Source organism: Mustelus asterias, chromosome 3 (assembly GCF_964213995.1).
Source record: "Mustelus asterias chromosome 3, sMusAst1.hap1.1, whole genome shotgun sequence".
In the NCBI taxonomy this organism is placed as follows: Eukaryota; Metazoa; Chordata; class Chondrichthyes; order Carcharhiniformes; family Triakidae; genus Mustelus; species Mustelus asterias.
In genome coordinates, this window is record NC_135803.1 from 134,689,840 (window position 1) to 134,715,932 (window position 26,093).

General features: G+C 42.2%; 1 protein-coding gene across 2 annotated transcripts in view; it reads left to right on the forward strand.

The window, feature by feature from the left end:
- iqsec1a (IQ motif and Sec7 domain ArfGEF 1a) overlaps window positions 1–26,093 on the forward strand; it is a 468,491-nt gene that overhangs the window by 104,826 nt on the left and 337,572 nt on the right. For both annotated transcript variants that reach the window (XM_078209674.1, XM_078209681.1), the window contains exon 2: window positions 14,638–14,667. In XM_078209674.1, the coding sequence (XP_078065800.1) occupies window positions 14,638–14,667 (30 nt within the window). The remainder of the gene's footprint in view (window positions 1–14,637; window positions 14,668–26,093) is intronic.

Sequence of the window (26,093 nt, forward strand, 5' to 3'; positions counted from 1 at the left end):
GGGGGATGGGGCGGTGCTAATTTGTTTTCATCTGAAGCTTCCCCTCTTCCAAACTTAGTCATGACTTTGTCTGGAGATACAGAAGCCTTCAACTTTCATTCATCCATAGAACCACAAGAGAATTCACCCATGCCTGCTACATTTCCATTTTTAAAGGCCTGAATTCTGGACATGTGACTTACTACTTGGTTATTAGCAAATGAAATTCTTAGACGTGTTTCGTCTCTGGAATCCATTTTTATTTGTGTGTATGCCTTTGTGTATGAAGGATGTGTGCTTTGTTATTTTGCATTGCGGATGTTGTGTGGGTACGCATTATCCTTTTTCCTTTGAGTTTTGACTTGCCTCAAAACCTGCTTTGTGTGAAAGTCACAACGCAAAAAGGTTTCAAACGCTCTGTGTGAAATGCATCTTGTTGCATGAAACTAAGAGGCAGGAAGGGAAAAAATGATTCCATCGCCTCTCCCTGTCCATAATAAGCTACAGGGGAAATTGTTCACATCAGCCAGTCTGCCGCTTGCATTTAACAGCCGACCAATGCTTTGTTTTTGGGAGCAAACTCTTTCATCACCTTTGCAATGCATGTCCAGTAGCACAATGGGGTTCCACAGTTTGTACAGCATTTCTCCTCTTTTTTTTCCCCCTGCCAAGGCCAAGATGTCGTTGACTGCACTAACATTGCCACTGCCGCTAGGTGCAACTCCGGTTTCTACTCCAAAAATACTCTGTGATCAGCAGCACCACATAGGGCTGATCCTGCTCTTCTGGCAGCTGCCATATCTGATTTATGTGGCAACATTTCCAATACTCTGTGCACCAAGTGAGAGGCTGACTGAGGACAGAGGCTATTCTCCACACACTTAGTTTATTGACACCTCTTGGGCAGCTGCACTCTGGCTGAAACAGGTTACAGTCTGATCCACTGGATAAAAGCAAATTACTGTGGATGCTGGAATCTGAAACCAAAAGAGAAAATGCTGGAAAATCTCAGCAGGTCTGGCAGCATCTGTGAGGGTCATCTGGACTAGAAACGTCAGCTCTTTTCTCTCCTCACAGATGCTGCCAGACCTGCTGAGATTTTCCAGCGTTTTCTCTTTTGGTTACAGTCTGATCCATTTTAAACACATTCATAGATGTGGATATTGGTGGCAAGGTCAGTATTTATTGCTGAGAGGTTCTTAATGACTGTCTGAAAGTTTCATGCTGCTAGCTTTCTTAAAAAAAAATTCAGATTTGTTGAATTAAATTTAAGTCTCCCAGCTAATGTGGGTGGGGTTTCAATTCATAGTAACATAACAGAGATGTTGCTGAATGTGAGTACAGTGGGTCAGCAGGTGCCCTGAGACACCATCAAGATACTCTGATTCTAATTTCTGAACAGGTCTGTGACCAACCACAAACATTTCATTGGCCGCAGCTGTCATTCACCCCTGGTTGCCCAGTCATTTCCAATAATGCTAATAGCTTCTTTCAATATCTGTAGATTAATGGGACTTGCTCCTGATCTGGTGTCTGCTCCTGCCTCCTATCCCGAGTGTTCAGCTTCTTTTACAAGAAGAGTGGAAGTTGGTTATGTGCACCAGATAAAGGTTTCTCATGTAGCCTGAATGATGAAATAAATAATCTAGCCAATGTGGACAATAGGGAGAAGTAGTTGTGCTAGCAGCAGTTTGTGAGTGTGTGAATGCAGAAAGGAGGTGCAGTTAAGTATTTCCTGCTGATTTGAGTGCTATGGAAAGCAGGAAAGTATTTGCATACAAACTTGTGAATTGGAAACAGGAGTAGGCCATGTGGCCTCTTGAGCCAGTTCCACCATTCAATAAGATCACGGCTGATCTGATTGTGGCATCAACTCCACATTCCTGCCTACCCTAGCAATCTTTGACTCTCCCATTTCCAGCCTTAAAAATATTCAATACCCCTGCCTCCACCATTCTGAGGAATAACGTTCCACAGACTTGAGAGTCTCAGAGGAAAAAAAAAATTCTCATCACCATTTTAAATGGGATATGCCTTAACTTTAAACTGTGTTCCCTAGTTCTGGTCACTCCCACAAGGGGAAACATCTTTTCAGTATCCACCCAGTCAAGTCCCCTAAGGATCTTGTATGTTTCTATAAGATCACCTCTCATTCTTCCAAACTCTAATGGATACAGGCCCAACCATTCCGCGCAGGCTATCTCCCTCATTTCAGGAATCTGCCAAATGAGCCTTCTCTCAGCTACTTCTAATGCTATTATAGCTCTTCTTAAATAAGGAAACTAAAACTGTTCACAGTATATATGGACTCACCACTACCCTGTACAACTGTAGCAAAACATCCCTACTTTAATATTCCATTCCTCTTGCAATAAACGACAAACATTCTATTTACCTTCCTAATTACTTGTACCCGCATACTAACATTCTGTGATTTTGCATACCAGGACACCCAGATCCATCTGTACCATCAAGTTTTGCAGTCGCTCTCAATTTAAATAGTTTATTGCTTTCCTATTCTTCTTGCTAAAGTGGACAAGTTCACCGTTTCCTACATTATACCCCATTGCCAAAGTTTTGCTCACCAACTTAAGGAGTCTGCAAAGCTATGTCCACTTCACAACTTACTTTCCTACTTTGTTTCATATCATCAGCAAATTTATTTCATATCATCAGCAGATTTAGCAACCATATATTTGATCCTGCCATCCAAGTCATTAATATAGATTGTAAGTTGTTTGAGTCCCCGACACTTATCCCTGTGGCTGTCCACTCATTGCATCTTGACAACCAAAAATGACCGATTTGTACCTATTCTGTTTTCGGTTGGCTAACCAATCCTCTATCCATGCTAATATATTATCCCGACACTATGAGCTCTGATTTTGTACAATAACTTTTGATGTGGCAACTTGTCAAATGCTTTCTGCAAATCTAAGTACAGCACACCCAGACATTCCCCTTTATCCACCCTGCTTGTTTCAAAAGTCTATGGTAATAGTTCTGTTACATGGGGTGAAAGGTGAATAAAATTGAGGATTGCCTTTGCAGCCCTAAACCAATTTATCATTTGTTTTATCTGCTTTCCAAGGCGCTGGTCACATTTTGTGTCACTTCTCCAAAAATACATGAACTGTTATGTCTTGACATCTATAAGGGATTCTCCTTCCTGACAGTGACTCTTCTTTCTGTCCCAATTCCACTGCTCCATCAGAGAACTTCTAGAGGCTTGATGGAAGTTTATAGGTCTATAAAATAATGAGGGGCATAGATAAGTTAACATCTTTTCCCAAAGGTAGGGGAGTCTAAAACTAGAGGGCATAGGTTTAAGGTGAGGGGGGGGGGGGGGGGGGGGATACAAGAGGGTCCAGAGGGGCAGTTTTTTTCTCAGAGGGTGGTGAGTATCTGAAACGAGCTGCCAGAGGCTGTGGCTACAATTTTGTCTTTTAAAAAGGATTTAGACAGTTACATGTGTAAGATGGGTATAGAGGGATGTGGGCCAAATGCGGGCAATTGGGACTAGCTTGGTGGTTAAAAACTGGGTGGCATGGACAAGTTGGGTCGAAGGACCTGTTTCCATGCTGTAAACTTCTGACTCTATGACTCTAAGTGGCATTGTTGCTTCCGCCCAATGCCACTTATCAGGTGCTTCCCATGCCTTTTTAAAAGTAACTTCCTCACCAAATTTCTAACTCAACAAACAAGCAGCTTATAAGAGATTAGTGTTTCATGTTATATCACAAGGAAGAGAATAATTTGAATTGCATAGAAAATGGCAACAGTGTATATATCCCAATCACTGTGGTGCTGAATGAACACTGCTCGACAATCACTAGGCAAGAGTGGTCCCTTCCTGTTGGGGAACACTTCAGCGGTCATGGGCATTCAGCCTCTCATCTTCGGGTAAGCGTTCTCCAAGGCGGCCTTCACGACAACGCAGAGTCGCTGAGCAGAGACTGATAGCCAAGTTCCGCACACATGAGGACGGACTCAACTGAGATCTTGGGCTCATGCCACACTATCTGTAACCCCCACGACTTGCCTGGGCTTGCAAAATCTCACTAACTGTCCTGGCTGGAGACAATACACATCTCTTTAACCTGTGCTTAACACTCTCTCCACTCACATTGTCTGTACCTTTTAAGACTTGATTACCTGTAAAGACTAGCATTCCAACCATTATTTTGTAAATTGAGTTTGTCTTTATATGCCCTGTTTGTGAACAGAACTCCCACTTACCTGATGAAGGAGCAACGCTCTGAAAGCTAGTGGCTTGTGCTACCAAATAAACCTGTTGGACTTTAACCTGGTGTTGTGAGACTTCTTACTGTGTTTACCCCAGTCCAACGCCGGCATCTCCACATCATGTGCTGAAATTCTACATAAGTAGCAGTGTTATTCCCATATACATGCTTGGCTCCCATATCCTAATCTTATTCAAATTGGGCAGCTATGAAAACTGCAATTAGCCCAAACTGATTACTCGATTCAGCATTTGCTCCACAGAAGAGATACTTACAGGGAAAGTTTATGATTGTAACGCTACCAGTTATACAATATTATTGATTGAGTGCTGGGTGTAGATTGCTTGCCCTTTCTCTCTGAAAATGTTTTGCTGTACAGAGGATTTGAGCAACTAGGAGAGGCAAAACAGTGAGAAGGGGAGGAACAATAAAAACACAAGACTTTGGAAATGGCCATGAATTCTGAAGCCTTCAGAAAATATTTTTATCTGGTATTTCTCGCAATTTAAGAACTCCTAATATTTTTTATGTGACAGCTCACCATTCTGGTGAGAGCGTCCAGAAGTAGACACTGGTTTATTTCTAATGTCTAGTCACAGGACGTGTATGCACTGCAAAAAGTCTTTTGTTGTAGATGCAATAAGATGTCTCCTGGCAATTTAGAACTCTGCCTGCTGTTTACTATCAAAGGATGCACCATTTTTATCCTGTTGTTCTGCTTGTGATAATGACAGGAACTGGAATAGACGTTTTGTATTTCTGTCTGACCAGCCTTTGAGAGAATATCATTTTTGCTTTAGGCAAATATTTCCAGCGAAGGAGTCAGCATTTTTTTTTTCAGTCCTGGAAATGACATGTTGGATCTGTTTCTGGATTTGTATGCATTTCCCTGTATTTTTAGGTTTTGTTGCTGGTCGTCTTGTGATTTAAAGGCAATTATGTGCAAGTTTTGTGCGTAGGCTATGGGAAGACCTCTGGCTTTCTGAACATGAAGATCGAAATAGGAAATTACTGCAACTTATTTTCCGTCTGTCCATCATTCCAGAAAATGTTGGTTCAGCTGGAAATCGCAAATAATCAGCAATATGTTTTAAATATCCACTTCTGCGTGCGTAGCGTTTTTAAAGCATGTTATCTCATTTCTCCTTTGGAATTGTGGTAAATTTGAAGGGGTATTTATTACCTTCCAGGTGAAGAATCATATGCAAACACGTGTTTTTAAATCCTCCTATAGCTACATATGATGACATATGAAGGCACAATGATATTGTCAAACCCCCCCCCCCCGGGCTCTTGAGGAGTAAATTCTTTGGAAATAACGATAAACTAGCAGGGAGACAAAAAAAAATACAATTTCTAAGCAGTGACACTGGGAGGAGAAAATGGTGGCTGTTTTGTTTTAAAAAAAGGGATTTGTTGTCGTCTTTTCCTTTTTTTTTAACCTGTTGTTTATACACTAATTGGTCTTTAGGTGTGGTTGAGCAATACACAGTGGATTAGATTTGGATTTTTTTTAAGGACGTTTTGGGGATGATTTTGACGAGGGTTTATTTGAAATATCTGAATCTAAAGGAAATAAAGAGCAGAATTTTACTTGCCGCTGCTGGGGGTGTTTTCTGCAGTTGGGGGGTGGGGGGTTACACGCATGTAAAATAAGACGTGTGGGAAGTCCATCACCTTCCCGATCATCCCTGTAATACACTGGGGTGGGCAGGTGCTGAAATTGGCAGCTTGTCCACCATATGTAAACAAACAATTAATCAATAACTGGGCTATTGACCCAAGGATTCTGCTGCCCATGACATTATACAGATGATACGGGCAGTCGGGTGGGAATGGGCAGGCCATTTTCAAAGGCTAGCATGGAAAAAAGGTAGGAAAGAAGAGGTGGGGCACCTCATTTAGTGGGGGCTTTCTCGCATCAAAGGCACCCCCATCCCCCACCCCAAATGTTAATTCTTGCCCCCCCACCCCCCCAACCCCCTGCTGTAAAACCTGGGATATAGCTTCTCAGAGCCGCCATCCCCCTCACCCCGGCCGCCGCTTTGTATTCCCAGCAGTGGCCACTACTAAGCTCTGGTGCTGCTGGAAGTGATGGAGCTGCCAGCTGGATCAAACATCTCCAAATGTCTGATTTTTTTTTTTCCCCTGATTATTGTTTTTAAAACCTTATCCATCGCTGATGAACTGACTGGTTTGCAGTTGCTAGGAATGTTGTTGCACACTTTGGGGGATAAGAGTCACATTTTCCACTTTCCAATCCTTTGGCATCTCCCCCATATCAAGGGGAGGCTGGAAGATTATGGCAAGTCCTTCCGCCCCCACTTCCTTTCGCAATGTGGAATGCAAGCTGTTAAGTTCAGGTCTATCCACTGTAAGCACAGCCAGATTTTCCAGTACATCCTGCCTGACTCTTTTCATCCTGTTCATTACCTCTACCACCTCTGCTTCTATTGATATTTTGTCTGCATCCTCCTATAAACAATGATGGAAGGTAGTTGTGAAGTGCTGTAGTCTTGCCCTGTGTTTTGAGCACATGATGTGGAGATGCTGGCGTTGGACTGGGGTAAACACAGTAAGAAGTTTAACAACACCAGGTTAAAGTCCAACAGGTTTATTTGGTAGCAAAATTTGGTTCCACTCACCTGAAGAAGGGGCTTGGGGCTCCGAAAGCTTGTGTGGCTTTTGCTACCAAATATACCTGTTGGACTTTAACCTGGTGTTGTTAAACATCTTATTTTGAGCACATGCCATCTTCTTTGGTTCTATAGGACCCACCTCACCTCTTAATATTCACTTATTATCTACATGCTGATGGAAGTTTTTTGGCCTCTTTATGTTAATTATGATTCTATCCTCATTCTCTCCTTGCCAGTCGTAGTTTTTCACTCCCCCCCCCCCCCCCCCCCCCCAAACATGGTTTATCCTGAAGATCTTACCTGACTATACAATCATTTGTTTTGTTTTTAGTCATACAGTCTCTATCATATGCCATCCAATCAGCTCTGGGATTGGTTCGCCTGCCTTCCCCTCTCTTTGAAATGTTCTTGATACATCTCCACCTTGCCCTCTTTCTCTCTCTCTGGCCCCCACATCCCCCCCCATTAATTTTCTCAATCTTTTGTTCCATTTTGCCCTGGCTAGATTCCCCCTCATTCCATTGAAGTTGGCCTTCTTGAAGTTACTTTAGATTTCTTGCTATTTGCCATCTTACTCATCTAAACCATGATGAACACTCTTTCACGAGAGTTCTCCGAAGACTCTTGATCCACTTGACCCACCTCATTCCCGGCACCCGATTCAGCAATGCCTTCTTCCTATTTTATTCGTATGCATCAAACTTATTAAATTGTACTAATTGGGCGGTAGTTATCAGCTTATAATTGAGTGTTTCTTTCTTTCATTATCCTGTTGAACCCTGGACAGAATCTGCAGCTGTGTTCTAGTTTCTTTTGTCTGGTCAGTCTCCAAGGTTTCTCTTGAATTCTCCTGAAGTTTTCCAGTCCTTTTTGTTCATTGGGACTCCTTTTGTTTCTGGGTAACACCCAAAATCCCTTTATGCTATTACAGAGATGATGTATGGCACACCATGTCCCTGCTTGCTCTGGTTTTGATTTTCTGATACCTGCTTACATCTTAGGTTTTTATTTAGGACATCTATTGGCACAGCTGTTACAATGCACAGGAGACATATGGGGCGGGATTTTACAGCCATGCTCAACCCAAAACTGTAAAATCCTACCTGAGGTCAATGGACCTTTCCATCGCTCGCCCCTCGCCTGCTCAGATTCCTGTGGTGAGAGGGGCACTAAGATTCCAGCTATGGCGTCCTTGATAGTTAATGGTGAGACATCAAAGGGATGGTTTTCTATTCTCACCACGCAGATCATCCGATCCCAGAAAATTGTGAGCCAGTCTAATAATGGATTTTGTGCCCAGTGCCAAACAGTTGGCAACTGTTCCAGTCCCTTGCTACTGGCGTAAGCTGAATCTCGCCCAAAAAGGGTGCAAGGCTGAATAGCATATTTAAAGTAGTATTTGAATATCTTTGGCTTGTTCGATGCTGGATTCTCCCAGCTCCAGAGATCTTCCGACCCATTAGCAGAGACAAGATGTGATGGTCACACTGGGGGGCTTGGAGGTCATTGAAGCCCCTGGGTAATCATGGACATGGCTGGGCAGTGCCCACCTAGCATATTGACCATGTCAATTGGGCACTGCGAGGTAGGCACTGCCAGTGTGCCAGTGCTGTTGGGATGGGGCCTGGGGGGGGGGGGGGGGGTCCAGATGTCCATGGGGGGAGGGCAGAAATCTCCCAGTGCACTGAGACACCCTTTCAAAACACCGCTTGATCGCTTTGTAGCCGGGCTTTCTGGCACATTTAGGCGCCTCCCCTCCTCCCCCCGAACTGCACACAACTCAGCACTCCCCCAAAGAATGATCAAGTGTGGGATGATTTGTGGTCCTGTCTGGTCCATACCGAACAGACTGGCACAGATCATTCCAGCTTTCTTGCCGTTATGACGCTTAATTATCTTAGACTGGAGCAGAGATACCATTTCCCTTTTCTCTGCCCACCCTACCTCTCTCAGCATTTTAATGGCCTTATTATGGCTGACCTTGGTTCTGATATATAGCTCATCTTGCTCTGACCCACGATCTTGGTGGCTTATGTTCAACTTTTGCTAAACAGCTCACAGCTTCCCATCTTATTATGTCAGTTCTCACTCGCATCGAATTAGTCAACACTGTTGTAAGATATTTTTGTTTTAACAGCAGACAGTGTTGAGGTCACATGCGGTATCAATTTACCACGTGTTACCTGAAGTTTTAACATTGCATATTTTTGATAACATTTACAGCCAACCTGACCACCACACACCTTGCACTAGTCCCTCCTATACATTTCCCAAACGTCATGCTGTTTGGAGTTTTAAGACCATTAGCTAACAATGCAATTTGGGTAGACTGGATCTTAATGGTATTTTTTAATTATTTGAAGTACTCTTATTGTCTTTCAGGCACTCCTCTGTGTAGTATTCTCCAATTTTTCTAAGGGAAAATTGAAAACTGAGACCAGGATGGATTTGAATTTCATAAACTGCTTAGCAGCAAGTGAATCTATTATTGATTCGCTTGGGAAGGTGAGAAGCTTTTCCCCAGGTCGGTGGTGACGTTCACGAGGGGTCATAGGTTCAAGGTGAAGGGGGGGAGGTTTAACACAGATATCAGAAGGACATATTTTACACAGAGGGTGGTGGGGGCCTGGAATGCGCTGCCAGGCAAGGTGGTGGAGGCGGACACACTGGGAACGTTTAAGACTTATCTAGACAGCCACATGAATGGAGGGATACAAAAGAATGGTCTAGTTTGGACCAGGGAGCGGCACGGGCTTGGAGGGCCGAAGGGCCTGTTCCTGTGCTGTATTGTTCTTTGTTCGAATTTATGGAGTAATGGTAATATTCCATGCAGAATTCAATTTATTCAGTTGGTCACCTCAACAGGAACACAGTGTGCTGCACTGTGCTGTATTCATCTGTTGACTTGGCCTTTGTTGTTCTGGTTGGCCTTTCGGATCTGTGTTGTGCTGATAAGCATGAGCAAGTTTGCCTGCCCTCTCCAGACCGAATGGTCGAAATCTTCCATCCTTGGTTCATGGCTGGGATCTTCTGGTGCTGCTGAAAGTTAATGGAATTTTGGCTGCAGCGCCAAAGTCGCAACAGGTCCTGTCATGGAGGAGAACAGAGTATCCCGTCAAATAAGATTGACTATGCCTATATATTGTTTGCATTTTTCTCCTTCGCTCGTATGACTCCATCCATTTTGGAGGGAAAAATTACTCTGTTTAGGGGGCTGACATAAGTCAAATCAGTCTTAGTAGCCTATATGAGAACAAAGTCCTACAAATCTGGCAAATTCCCTTCACTAAAATCAATGCCTGACTTATGAACAACTTAACCGTTCTTGTTCTGAAGATAGCCCAGGGCTATAAAGAGCAGGGATCCTGATTTAAGTTAAAGCACATTACTTAACTATAACTCTTTCTTCCAAATTCTTCCTGTGGAAACATAGTGAAAAATTCCAAAATCTGACAGTACATGCAACGGAATTTAAATGGGCAAGTCTGAAGTCAGGCCTAAAAGGGATTCTTGACATCAATATCCATTTTCCAAAAGTGAATTTATAAATAATGCTTCAATAACAAATCTTCATAGTGATACCATCAGGGGTACTAGCTCGAATAATAGATTGAAACAGTGTGAAGGAACTGAACATAACTTTGAGTTGCTTTTCCAAAAATCTGAAGTTTTTAGATGTGCTGATCTGCCTCTTTTTGGCTTTTCTTTTTAAGTTGAGAAATCCAAAAAAAGTCTAGTTTAATTTTTCTTTAATTTGTATTTTGCACTGTGCATCTTTCGAGGTGGTTTTACCACTAGGGAGATGGTGGCGTAGTGATGATATCTTAATACGGAGGCTCAGGCTAGTGCTTTGCGGGCCTGGGTGCAAGTTCTGCTAGGGCAGCTGATTGGAATTTAAATAAGGCTGATTTCTGTGTGGCGGTGATGGTGGATTCACCGGTTGTGGCAACTGTCATCGATTGCTATAAAAGTCCACCCAGTCACTAATGTCCTTTTGAGAGAAGGAAATCTGCTATCCTTACCCAATCTGGTTCTCGGCCCACAGCTCTCTGAAATGTAGGGTGCTCTTGAAAACTTGATTAAAACTAGATGTCATTGTAGAAATTGCTGTGGCTATCACTTTGTGTAAGCTTGGGGTAGGTGTTGGCAAGGAAACAATGCTGCTTTTAAGAAGCAATACATTTTTGACAGATAATACAGTAGATAGTTAAATTACTAATGTCATTTTTGGAATGTTGACTGTACAATGATGTATTAAAAAAGTATTGGCATGTAGTTTCCATGCCTCAGAAATTGTTTTATGATTTATTTGTGTAGATTATCACATGGTACCAATGTGGTGAACCATAGATGGTTACCACTATGGGTACTGAACCATAGATGGTTATCACTATGGGTACTTGTACATATGTTACTCTTGGGGTTAGGGTTGGGGTGTTCCACCTGTTGGTATTGTTCTGTGGTACACTCCGGTTGGCTCCGCCTACCTATAGGAGTATAAAGATCACTGCACTTCCTAGTGACCCTTTAGTCTGGGATTGTATTGTATATAGTGTGCTCCATTCTTGTTGCTAATAAAAGCCTTTATTTCCTGGGTATGATCCAGCCTCCCAAGTGAATTAATCGCGCATCAACCAAGAATGAGGAATGTTAGTGAATGCACTGATGACCTGTGATCTTGATAGTTCTAAATGCCTTTCCCTCGGGGTGGAATTTAATGTGGGGGTGATGCAGGCCTCTCTAAGGACATTAGTGACTGGGTGGACTTTTACAGCAATCAATGATAGTTGCCATGACCGGTGATGCAGCCTCTCTAGCTGGTGACCTCTCCGGCTCTGTTTCCTCTTTTTGGGAGGGCTGCCACATTCAGTGCTAATCACTCACTCAACTGGGCAGCATCAGGCCTTCCCCAGGGTCAAGGATCCTGAAAGCCAGAAGTCACACTCATTGAGAGCCAATCAGATGTTGATAGCTCATCATTGCTTGATATTACCACTGGGGAATTGTCCTAACCAATCACAATGTGAGAAATGCTAAATTAGATGCAGGAATGAACTCCATGAAACTTCAAGGGTTAAATTCCATGACCTGTGGAATTTGGTGTTTGGGGTGGTTTGATGCCAATAAAGTACACAAGGGCCAGAATTGCCATGGAACCCAGGCCAAGTTGAGTGATGGTGGGATTGATCAGACACCAAGTGCCTTTGAACAAGGGACTCTCTTGGCATGTCACAACACAACATTCAAGGCTATGGGCCGAGAACTGGTAGATGGGATTAGGTGGGAGGTCAAGTGTGTCGGTGCAGACTTGATGGGCCGAAGGGCCTCTGCTGCACTGTATGATTCTAAGAGCGTCTGTTCACGGCAGGTTGGGAAGGTAGTCCCTGAACCTTGTCGCCAAAGACTTAATTGGGGCGAAGGTGTCAGGTTCCCACCCGCATCACACTGCCTAATTAAATTTAGAATTGTGCCAATTTGCAATGTTTGCTAACAGCAATCTGCTATTAATTTGGCTCATAATTTCTCTATTCACTCTACTCCACTTCAACCATAATTAGATTTTCTTGATTTGAGTACATCTGTACCATACCAGCAAAATATGTTGTATGGTTATATCTTTTTTTTAAAAATGGCAAAATGAGAAAATTTGTGATGCTTTGATATTTTTCAGGGCTCCACAACTACTGTAGATATGAAACAAATAGAGTTACAGTTTTCAAAAAAAGAACGTGGCCCAAGTCTAGTAATTATAAGCTAAGTATTCTTGGGGAAAAAAAAGGCCTAAAGGCATTCTACAGGATTGCAATAAATGAACACTTAAAATGGTTCTGGATGTAGATAATTACTTACCCCTGCAAGGAACACCTGCATGTTTGTAACAAAGTTAGTAAGGGAGGTAATCCAACAGGTGCGGTTTAACTCTGAACAGGCATTTGCCCACGATCTCTAATGTCAGTGAGAAGATTGAATCCATAAATAACAGCAGTGTTTGGCCTGCTGATAAGTTTTCAGCCTAAACCACCATTTCCATTTTGGATAGGAAGGATAAATGGATCCCAGTAGATTTAAATTCACTTTCAATTCTAAGATCCAGGTTGGGGCATAATGTACAAAACAGCGAAGGCTTACAGCAAAATGTTTCCCAAAAAAATCATTTTGCTGTACGTAGAAATTTTATTGTGCAAGAGGGCATTTGTAAACCCTCTGTTTAGCAGCTGCAAACAAAATATAGCTGCCGTCAACACAAAAGTACCTTTTAAACATTTAAATTTATTTTGTCATAATATGCAAATGTTGCGTTATGCTTGTGCTTCTATTGATAATTTACATTTAAGTTTTTAGGGTAGGATGACCATTTATATGTGTAGTTCTTGTTGGGATTGCATTTCTGCAACCCATTGCATGTCCTCTTTATAAAGGCAATGCTTGATTGTTTGTTGCTGGTTGTCAAGTCAGTAGCTCGTACGTTTTTACCTTTTTTAAAAGGGAGTCAGCAGGGTCGTGCCGCCTGAAATTCCATGAGGAAGATTATGCTAAGGATGCAGTTAATGTGCATATCAATTCTTTTTGACGTTGCACTTCAGTGGGTGTGTGCATTTATTATTGAAGAATTGAATTCCCTTCAAAAATCATCTTATTCGTTACTCTCAATTTAAAACCATGATTTTATTTTAGCCCCAAAGAGTGTGCAGCGGAATTGCATGTACCTTTTGATCCAAATTTAGGGGAATCGCAGAATCCCTACAATACAGGAGGAGGCCATTCGGCCCACCGAGTCTGCACTGACCACAATCCCACTCTGGCCCTATTTCCGTAACCCCACATATTTGCCCCGTTAATCCCCCTGACACTAGGATCAATTTAGCACGGCCAATCAACCTAACCCACACACCTTTGGAGCGTAGGAGGAAACCAGAGCACCTGGAGGAAACCCACGCAGACACGAAGAGAACGTGCACACTCTCCACACACAGTGACCCGAGGCCGGAAACGAACCTGGATCCCTGGCATTGTGAGGCAGCACTGTGCCACCATGCCACCCGAACAAACAACCTAAACGTCGGCCCCTAATTATTCAATTAAAAAATGAAACTTGAAGCACAGTTTTTACTCTGTATTCTTTGGTTTGGATTTAGCCTTTCATTCTGATGTTTGGTGCTTCTTTGTGATAAATTGTTAATTGTGTTCTAAGGCTGAGGGGAGATAGAGATCTACAAAATTATAGGAGGCAAAGACAGGGTAGATAGACAGAGGCTTTTTCCCAGGGTGCAGGTGTCAATTACAAGGGAGCACAGGTTCAAGGTAAGAGGGGAAAAGTTTAAGGGAGATGTGCGGGGGAATTTTTTCACGCAGAGGGTGGCGGGTGCCTGGAAAGCGCTGGCGGTGGTGGTGGTGGAAGCAGGCACATTAGCAACATTTAAGAGGCATCCGGATGGGTACATGAATAGGGAGGGAATAGAGGGATGTGATCCGAGTAAGGACAGAAATTTTTTTTTTAGTTCAGTTAGGGCATCATGATCGGCACAGGCTTGGAGGGCCGAAAGGCCTGTTCCTGTGCTGTACTTTTCTTTGTTTGTTCTGCCTCCTCAATTATAATAATGTTGAATAAAATATCTTGTGACAATGCAATTGGATTTTAAACCGATTCGGGGTATTCGTTACTTCAAACCATTTTTTGGTAGTTAGTTTTGAAAGCATCAAATTAAATGCAAAGCTGCTTAAAATCCCTTTTCATATTTTACTTTTGGACTAATTATTTGCTTTTTACTTCATAGGTACGAAGGAGAGAGCTCACGGAGTGTCAGGTTTGTGTTCAGTTACCACTCTTCATATCAATGTATTCCCATTGGAGTGCAGTATTTAAATGAAATTGTGCTCTTTGATGTTCTACTCTTTATGGGCTGACTGATTGCACTGAAATCTGGATTCAGTGGCACTTGTGCTTTGAATGCAAAAAAAATGGATTCATTAATGGTTCTTTTTTTTTCACGCCTCAGTACAGTCTGTAATGAAGCTTATTTAATCTGTACTGCTCATTCGTGCAATAATCTTTTATTCTTTTGGTAAATTAGTTAAGTTCTGTTACAATGCCGTGAATTGTTAGATGGTTAAGCTTCATGCTATGGCTTTGCAGATGCTTTAATGGAAATATTTATTTGTTGAAGAAATTTCTGCTGTGGTGGCTTTAATTAGAAATGGAGAAATTAACTAATTTACATCTATTGTCTATATTCAATGCAGGAACAATTAAAATTGCTTTCTTTTGTGTTGTGTCAGGCAAAGTATTCCACCATTTGTTTACCTCAAATGCTGATTTTTATACCACAGCATATTCTAATTGTTGGTTGTATCCATGTAGTCACTCAGCAGAATCATAGAATGGTTACAGCAACAGAGGAGGCAATTTGACCCATCATGTGTATGCTGGCCCTCAAATGGAGCAGTTCATCTAGTGCCACTCCCCACCTTCGTCCCAAGGCCCTGCACATTCTTTTCAGATTATGATCCAATCCTCTTTTGAGGACCTCAGTTGAACCTTTCCTCCACCACACTCCTGCGCAGTGTGTTCCAGCTCCTAAACATTCGCTGCATTGAGAAGTTTTACCTCATGTTGTCATTGCTGCTTTTGCCAATTATAAGAACATAAGCACTTGGAGCAGGAGTAGGCCACTTGGCACCTTGAGCTTGCTCAGTCATCCAATAAGATCATGGCTGATCTTTTCATGGACTCAGCTCTGCTTACCAGCCCACTCACCATAACCCTTAATTCTTTTACTGTTCTCAAATCTATCTATCTTTGCCTTAAAAACATTCAACGAGGTAGCCTCAACTTAAATCTGTGCATTCTGGTTCATGATTCATCAGCCACTAGGAACAGATTCTCCCTATTTACTTTGTCCAGACCTCCTCCATGTGTTAATTCCCTTTTTGGCCCCTATTCTTTTTACCATCATTTTACTATTAAATGCTACAGAAGACAGAAGTTTCCTTGTGTTGGCTGCCAAAATCTTCTCATGCTCTCCTTTTGCTTCTCTCATTAGATTTTTCAATTCTTCTCTGAAAATAGAAAATTCAGTTTGGTTCTTGGTTGTATTATGCACTTGACATCTGTCAGAGATGTGCTTTTTCTTAAACTCGATCTCCTTCTTCAACCAGGGAGCTCTGGATTTGTTTGTCCTACCTTCCCCCTCTGTCGGAATATTCATTGACTGTGCCAGATTCTAGTTCCAGTCCTACTGCGTGAATCTGTACAATAGTAATTGATTTGTATGTGTTACTGACACCCAAGTAAGACATCCCTTAACCATTTGAACATATAAGTTCTGCAAACACATTTGTATTTTTTCTGCTAAAGAAAGCAAGTTCTTGGGTGTGGTGCTTTGAACATTTTTTTGTGCCACTACGATCTTGTAGTTTGTTAACATCAATTTGCAGTAGGCCTTTGTAAGCATTTACTTCAATGCCAACATCCAGCCACAAATCTACTTCAATCGTGGAACAGATTGCAGAGAAAGCCTGTGGTCCAGCGATGCGAACATTTGACAGGAAATGTGATGCACAGTAATAAAGCAAGAAGGTAGCAGTGGAGGAAAATAGTCAGAATTTTCTGGAGATTAGAAATCTGTGCATTTCCTATCAACCCCCAGGAATTCTACAATTCAATAGGTAGAGAAATAATGAGCTCATTCTGTACAACATGGGATTCAAGTCCAGCTATTTCCCTGGAAACAGCTTATTTCTTAGCTGCTTGGGTTTAAAACCAAACACATCTGTTTTGACAGCATTTATGATGTGATGTTCCCTGGAAGCTGGATTGACAGCACTCATTGGGAGTTCTCCCCACCACTTTCTGAGCTGACCTGAATAGTGGCAAGTTGAGTTAACGACCTTATTCCAGAAGGGAAACTTCAAATTGTGCTTTACTTGTGTACCTCTTGACAGCTAGTTGTCAGGGCAGACCATTCATTTCCCTGCCCCTTTGTTTGGGAATAGTTAATTGTGGAGGGAAGTACTCGGAGCAAATGAAGAAAAACTGTTTAAATTGAAAGTGTCCTTTTCTGTTCAGGAAGACAAAACCAACAGGTCATCTAGCGGGCTGAATCTGTTAAGCAGATAACTGGCCACTTGTGTTTCCCAAGGGTGCCGCTGGGTGGGTTGAAAGCATTCTGGACTCGAACAAAGTAAATATGCAACAAAAGAAATATGGCAATCGTCCTAATCAGCTATTCTTTACCTCTTTGGTTAACTTTTGTGAAATGTTTCCAGATTTGCGATTGTTGAGAATCCATGCATTGCAAATAAGTGATGTGATCTTATTACTTTCTCATGTAAATGCTGGGCGTTCACGTTGCTGGAAGCTTCAAGGAACATGGCCATTTCTTGTGCATGTATAGAGACAGTCAGCATTGAAGGAAAATATTTGATAAACTGAGATTGAAGAAGTATGCATTAAGTTGAAAATATAATTGTAAACACATGTAAGAACATCTATTTTAAATAACCCATTTAAAATTTGTTTATTAGTGTCACAAGTAGGCTTACATTTACACTGCAATGAAGTAACTGTGAAAATTCATTGGATTTTCCCCCAAGTGATTTACCAAGGCATTTTGTCACAGCGTTTCTCAGTGTTTGCACCTCCCTGTTAATTCTGTTAAATTAAACTCAAAGTTTTGGCTTGTGCAGGAGTGGGCAAACCATTTTGTGGTATCAGTGACTGCAAGATTGAGTGGGCTGGAGTTGTGTTATGTTTTCATTGCCTCTCCACCTTTCCAGTGGAAAAACATAGGCTTGCTGTTCTGTTTCTCTGTGATAGTAGAGCGGAGTGGAACTTCCTGTCTGTGAGGAGTCGTAGGCATGAATCCACACCCAATGTTTTGTATTTCTTTCATTGTGCTGTTTTTAATTAGCACAGCACGTTGAGTTCATTGGGGGACCAGTTTTGAAATAATACCACCAATCTCATTCTTTAAATATGGCCTTGCTAGCAGTCATGCGGCTCTACTTGTGGTACTGAGATGTGCCAATACCACAAAATGATGGTTTTGATAGCCTTTACTGAAGTGGGCTTCACAAGGCTCAATCCTGATAGCAAAAAAAGCACTGAACTGACACGGCACAGTGGTTAGCACTGCTGCCTCACAGCGCCAGGGTCCCGGGTTCAATTCCAGCCTTGGGTGTCTGTCTGTCTGTGTGGAGTTTGCACATGTCGCCATGGGTTTCATTCGGGTGCTCCTGTTTTCCCCCCTCAGTTCAAGGATGTGCAGGTTACGTAGATTGACCATTCTAAATTGCCCCTTAGTGTCCAAAGATGTATGGATTGGGGGGGGGTCAATATGTGGGGTTATGGGATAGGGCCTGGGTCAGATGCTCTTTCGAGAGTCAGTGCAGACTTCTTGGGTTGAATGGCCTCCTCCTGCACCATAGGGATCCTATGAAATCTATCAATCCATTAAATATATGCAGTGGGTGTGTAGTAAAGAACATTTGCTTGAAGTTGGCCAATGAAGTCCTGCTTGTTTAGTGTGACATTAATTTTGGCTTAAAGATTTAAAAAGATAGCTCCATGCACGAGGGGAATCTAACTCCTGACATTTCTCCATGTTGACGATTAAGGCCGCTTGGACATTGAACTGCTGCACAATGTCTTTTGCAGTCTGAGAAGCAAATTACTGGAGTCCTCTGACAGTCCAGCAGGCCTCCTCTCCAACTGCACAATGATTATACTCTCATTCCTGCTTTCATGCTATCTTTCTCAGGCTCATTCCTCCCACTCTAGTTCCCCTGTCCCTTGAGTGTGGTCTTTTTGATGCTATATTTTCATGGCTTTCATGATGCTTCAGTGTCGAGCCATTTTTGATGCAACTTTGAAACCACTTTCTATGTTACGCTTGTCCCCCAACGCTTGTCCTCCATGCACGACATGGACAATTTTTTTGTCCATGTCATGCAGCAACAGGTTTTTGGGAGTCAAAAATCCTTGGTTAGTTGTGCTTGGAGCAGCTGAATCAAGAATTGAAATAAAACACACAATGGTGGAAATACTTGGCGGGTCAGGCAGCATCTGTGGAGGGAGAAACAAGAGTTTCTGGTTACCTTTTAATTGTTACTTTAAATTTGAATTGAATCACAGAATTCGTCTGTTGATTGTCCTGTAAGGGCAACATATGCATTATGGTGTGTGGAGGAAGTGCCAAAATTAAACGTGTTTAATGGATTCTGTCTGGGTTTATGGCTGTATAGTAAATCAGGAAATCTTGTTATTTTGCAAATTAAGATAATAGATTGCTAATTGTAGTGTGTTGGAATAATTACATTGTGCAAACATGAAAATTTTGTCCTAATTTATTATGGACTGACGAATTGTATTCATTTCTAAATCAACAACAGCTTGTACTTGTATAGCACCTTACAGGTAATAAAACATCCAAAAGCAATTCACCGAGGCATAAACAGAATTAGGCACAAAGCCACATAAGGAAAATGTTAGGGCAGATTGTCAAAATGGTGGCTTATAAGGAGAGTCTTAAAAGAAGAATGTGAGGTAGAGAGGTACTGCTGAACTTGGGACCTATGCAGCTGAAGGCATGGCCACCAACCATGGAGCAACTGAAATCAGGATTGTCCAAGAGACCAGAATTAGAGGAGCACAAATATCTTAAAAGGGTTATGGGGCGAGAGAAGACATGCAACCATGGAGGGATTTGAAAACAAGGCCGAGAATTTTAAAGTGGAAGTGTTGTTTAGCCAGCAGCAAATGTAGGTTCACCAAATGCATGGGCAATGAGTGAATGATCTCATAGAATCCCTACAGTGCAGAAGGAAGCCATTCAGCCCATCGAGTCTGCACCAACCACAATCCCACCCAGGCTCTATTCCCGTAACTCCTCATTTTTACTCTGCTAATCCCCCTGACGCTAGTTAATTTAGCATGGCCAATCAACCTAACCTGCACATCTTTGGACTGTGGAAGGAACCTGGAGGAAACCCACGCAGACACGGGGAGAACATGCAAACTCCACACAGTCAGTGACCCGAGACTGGAATTGAACCCAGATCCCTGGCCCTGTGAGGCAGCAGTGCTAACCACTGTGCCACCGTGCCGCCCTAAAGTTAGGACATGGACAGCAGAGTTTGGGTGCTCTAAGGTTTATGGAGGGTTAGTGTGGGAGGCCAGCAAGGATTGCCTGGTCCAACCTGGCCTAAGCCTGGCTGAGGGTTTCAGCAGCAACAAAGTTAAGATCAGATGGGTGATGTTATGGAGGTGGAAATGAGACTGAAATGAACATAAGCACCTATATACATACATAAGTTATGCATTTTCAATTGAAACTGATTTGAAATAGGTGAAAAACATAAATTTTCTTCTGGCATTTCAAAACAATGATATGGAAGACTTTGCATTACATAGAACATAGAACATAGAACATTACAGCGCAGAACAGGCCCTTCGGCCCACGATGTTGCACCGACCAGTTAAAAAAAAAAACTGTGACCCTCCAACCTAAACCAATTTCTTTTCGTCCATGAACCTATCTACGGATCTCTTAAACGCCCCCAAACTAGGCGCATTTACAACTGATGCTGGCAGGGCATTCCAATCCCTCACCACCCTCTGGGTAAAGAACCTACCCCTGACATCGGTTCTATAACTACCCCCCCTTAATTTAAAGCCATGCCCCCTCGTGCTGGATTTCTCCATCAGAGGAAAAAGGCTATCACTATCCACCCTATCTAAACCTCTAATCATCTTATATGTTTCAATAAGATCCCCTCTTAGCCGCCGCCTTTCCAGCGAAAACAATCCCAAATCCCTCAGCCTCTCCTCATAGGATCTCCCCTCCATACCAGGCAACATCCTGGTAAACCTCCTCTGCACCCTCTCCAAAGCCTCCACATCCTTCCTGTAATTACTGAGTTGCTTAAAGCTGAAGCTTTGTTTGTTACCTGTAATTAATCAAGAGATCCAAGTTCCAAGGACTTTTGTCTGATGCATAAATCATTATTCCTTCTCACTTATCTGCATGATAAAATGTTCCATTTCTGACAGCGACTATTGATGAGATGGATGCTTCACAATATTCAGATATGCAATCTGATGCAAACTTAAATTGCATGGAAAGTTAGGAGATTGGCTGACGAACTGAAAGGGGAAGAAATCACTCTAATCCAGAATTGAAGCCTTCCGGCAAGTATATATACGTCGCCCTGGAAAGTGTTGCACATGGAAAGTGTGTGTCAAATCCGCAGTTCATGAAATCGGGAGTGAAAACTCCCAATCAGGAATCAACATTCTGTTACTAACGAGGCCAGGTTTCTAAAATAAAATTAATTTGTGGGACATGAACATCGCTGGCTGGCCAGCATTTATTGCCCATCCCTAGTTCCCCGAGGGCAGTTGAGAATCAACCACATTGCTGCGGCTCTGGATTCATATGAAGGCCAGACCAGTAAGGACACCAGATTTCCTTCCCGAAAGGACATTAGTGAACCAGACGGCGTTTTTTCCGACAATCGACAATGGTTTCATGGTCATCAGTAGATTCTTAATTCCAGATGGTTTTTTATAGCAAGGTGGGGAAGAAGTAGTAATTAAAGTATTTGAAATATTTTTGAAAAATCTTTTGTCCAATATTTTGTTTTTATCATTTAACTTGAGGACAAGATACTGAAAAGGGTAGTAACATAAAGCTGCAGTAGTGTTGCAGTTGTTAACACGCTTTGTAGTACAGGCGTCTAGCTTAATAATCCAGAAAACACAAACTCAAATTTCATTGTGGCAGGTTGAGAATTCTGAAATAAAAAGCTGCTATCAGTAAAAGTTGTGAAGCTGACGGATTGTCAGAAAATCCAGCTGGTTCACTGACAGTCTCTGGGGAAAGAAATCTGCCTATACTCTATCTGGCCTATCTCGTGACTCGTGTTGGACAACATATTTTGACTTCTAACTATCTTAACAAAACTGTACCAAGGTTTGGCTAAATAACAGGAAACAAAGGGTAGTGGTCGCTAGATGCTCCTTGCAAATGGAAAGTTGTTTCAAGTGGTGTTCCACAGGGTACGGTGTTAGGACCTTTGCTGTTTCTGTTGTGTATGAAAAATTAAGAACATGGGGGGCACAATTGGAAAATTTACAGATGATGCAAAGATTGGCCAAGTAGTGGAGAGTGTAGAGTATAGCTATAATTTAGAAAACGATATCGATGAGTCAGTGGAGTGGGTGGTTAAGTGGCAGATGGATTTTAATATAGAGAATTAGCTGGTACTTGTATAGATACTGGCAGAGTGTTTTGAACATTAATGAATGTATTTGGAGCTTAGTATGCATTTAGGGAGGTCAAACAGTTATAGGGAATACACAATAAATGGGAATATACTCAGACGTGTAGATGAAGTGAGAGATCTTGGCATACAAGTACACAGGTCCCTAAAGGCAGCAGTTTAGGGTTGCAAAGAAGGCATACGGAATGCTCTCCTTCATTGGCAGAGGTATGGAAAATAAAAGCAAGGATATAATGTTGGAATTGTATAAAACACTGGTGAGGCCACAACTGGAGTGTTGTGTGCAGTTCTGGTCACCACGTTACAGAGGAGGTTTACAAGAATATTGCCAGGGTCAGAAAAGTGTTGATAGGAGGATAGATTGGGGTTATTTTCCTTGGAACAAAGAAGGCTGAGGGTGCCTTGATAGAGGCGTACAAAATTGTTTCCCTTGGTGGAGAATTCTAGAACCAGGTAACAAAAGGGGACGTGAGGAAATACTTCCTTACACAAAGCACGGTGGGTGTCTGGAATTTGCTGCCTGAGTTGGTGGTGGAGGCAGTGACCCTAAACTCTCTTTAAAAAATACCTGTATCTGCCAGCTACAGGGCGAGGGCTGGGTGCGGGAAGGTGGGATTAAAAAGGGCATCTGGGTGTCCTCGGGCTGGCATGGACAAGATGGGCTGAATGGCCCCCTTCTGCGCTGTAACTTTTCAATGATTCTGTGGTTTTATGAATTCACCAATGGTAATGTAATTGAATGTCAAGGGCTATGGTTAGATTCTCTCTTGTTGGAGATGGTCATTGCCTGGCACTTAAGTGGTGCGAATGTTACTGGCAACTTGTCAGCCCAAGTCTGGAAATTGTCCAGTCTTGTTGCGTTTGGACATGGACTGTTTCAGTATCTGAGGAGTCGCAAATGGTGCTGAGCATTGTGCAATCATCCTTATGATGCTGATGTTCTAACCCATCGATATCGTTTTGTAGATTATAGCTATCCTCTACACTATCCGCTACCTAGCTTAATGATGGAATCTAAAGATATTATATGGAGGAGAAACTTTGAGTTAACACAGGTAGTAAAAATATAAATGTTGTGGTTGTGCAATTAGTATATATAGAAATAAGTTTAAAATATTCTTGGGTTACCTACTGGCCTTCAGCCATATTATGTTCCTCCTATATGTAATATTGTAATTCAGTTGGTTAATTGTGGTTAGTGATATGCAATAATTGTGATAGAATGTACCTATTAAAGGCGGAGAATAGGATTGGGGAAGAAAGAAGTTACTAACGGGGAATTTACATTCCGTTTTACAACTTAAATTGGGTACTTTACCCTTCCTCTCCTGAAGGTGGTGCTGTGCTGTTACTTAGATGTACAAATCTATCCAATGAATGCATGCAAATTATTCAACCCAAACTGTAACAGATTAGACTGACAGATATTTTCCATACTGATTAAAGACTCATGTTTGCAACATTAAATGCTAAGCAGCGACAGTTTGGTAGAAAATGTAGCCAGGTGCGGAAGCCTCAGTAAGAAATGCTGTGTCACCACCCATGAAGCAACTCTGATTCATAGGAAGGATGCCTGCTTATTCATAATAAGGTCGTGGATAGCGAGGGTTTCAAAAAATAATTGAATGGACATTCTGAAGAGAAATACTAAAGTGGTGGTGAGCTTTACTCTGGCAGAGCCCAGGGATTGGAGGCGGGCCAGTTCAATGGGATGGCAAGAAAATTGATGAGGTTATTATCCCTTTGTGGGGCATTTGGGTGGTGATTTGGTACTTGAGGTTACTGCTTGTACCAATTGATCCATTTCCAGTACAAAGTTAATGTCTACTCTGACCCTACTGCCAGCAAGCAAGTTTCTCCAAATCATACAGATGTATGATGCATTCAAATGTTCTTTCATTTCATTGGGTTTTATGAAATTTCTTCCTCTGTTATTCTCTCAAATATTTATTATGAATCTGCAAGGGTTTATTTAACCAATGCTCTAAAAAGAGATTATTTATTTGATTTCTCTGCTATTTTTACATTGGCATTAGTTTCTCTCCTGTTCACAATGAGCTTTTATAAGGTGCACCAAGATGTTCAAATTTTATAACTTTTGCCATGAGCATTCTGAAGCGAATTCATTAACTTTTCTCTTCTGAGCCTAGTATTCTATCAGCAGCATGGGGTTTTTCTGTTCCTGATTGGGCGGGGGAGAGAGGAGAAGGGATGTTCTATATTTTCTGTATGATCGATTGGGGAGTGCTGGTTGCCCAGACATGAATGATATCAAATTTTGTTGTTTCCCAGATATATACAATCATCAAAAGACTGGCATTAATAAATGGCTTCCGCACTCTTTACACTATTGCGTAACTACTGTGGCTGCAGTTCTATCCATAGTTCCTCATATGCATGCCAATCCTTCCTTACCGAAGTTGATTGAGTTTAAAGCATCAAATCCATAATGCATCAGCATTGTGCAAATACAACACTTAGCTAGGAGGCACATGAGCTTGAAGTGTGGAACCAGTGGAGAGCATGAGTCTTGCTCTGTGAACAGTGCGGGGGAAAAGAACATCTGGAATTCAGAAAACCAGCTAGTGAATGGTCTATTTGTGGTGGGGGAGGGGGGGGGGGAACAATCTACATTGATTGAGGGGCAGCGAAACCAAGGGAAGTTGCCTTGAGTCCAGCTGGCTGTTAATACCTCGCATTTCTTTCAAGCTGTCAGGATTTCCTGGATGCAGTTGCCAGCCTTCAGACAATTCCATTTTAGTCAAAATATAACATTTTCTTAAACCACTATTTGTTCACTAATGAAGCCTCAAGGCGTCAGAGCAAAGTATTTAACATGCATTAAGCATAACTGAAATGTTGCACTTAATCGAAGCATGCACTTTATGAAACTTGGATTATATTTCTAATCGCTCTCTTATGATGCTCAAAATTTGTCAGGGGATATTTTGATGATGATAGGAAATGTTGCTAATGGTTTGTGGCATTTATGGAATGTGAATGCTAAATACACAATTGTTTATATATTTGCCCATGAGATCTGCGTACTGTTGGCAATCATGATGTGGAGATGCCGGCGTTGGACTGGGGTAAACACAGTAAGAAGTTTAACAACACCAGGTTAAATAAACCTGTTGGACTTTAACCTGGTGTTGTTAAACTTCTTACTGTTGGCAAGACCAGTATTTATTGTTTATCTAATTGGCCTTGTGTAGGTAGTGGGTGAGCTGCCCTCTAAATCTGCTGCATGCAGTGTAGATACACCCACAGTGCTGTTAGGAAGCGAGTTCTCAGATTGTGACCCAGTGACAGTGGAGGAATGGCGATATATTTCCTAGTTAGGATGGTCTGCAACTTGGAGGGGAACTTGCGGGTGGTGATCTGATCAGTCTGTCTGTGCCCTTTTAGCTGGTCAAGATCGTGAGTTTGGATGTTTAAGTTGATTTATTATTGTCACAAATAGACTTACATTAACACTGCAATGAAATCACTGTGAAAATCCCCTAGTCGCCACGCTCCGGCGCCTGTTTGGGTACACTGAGGGAGAATTTAGCATGGCCAACCCATCTAACCAGCACATTTGTGGACTGTGGGAGGAAACTGGAGCACCTGGAAGAAACCTACGCAGACACAGGAAGAACGTGTAGATTCCCCACACACAGTGACCCAAGCCGGGAATCGAACCCTAGCGCTTTGAGCCAGCAGTGCTAACCACTGTGCCACCGTGCAGTCTGTTGAAGGAACTTCGGTGATGTATTGCAATGTATATGCTATACCTCTGCCATTATGAGCTGGTGGTGGAGGGAATTAATATTTAAGGTGGTGGATGGGGTGCTAATCAAGCGGGTTCCTTTGTCCTGGAAAGTGTCAAGCTTCTTGAGCGTGGTTGAAGCTGCACTCATCCAGGCAAGAGGAGAATATTCCATCACACCCCTGATTTATACCTTTT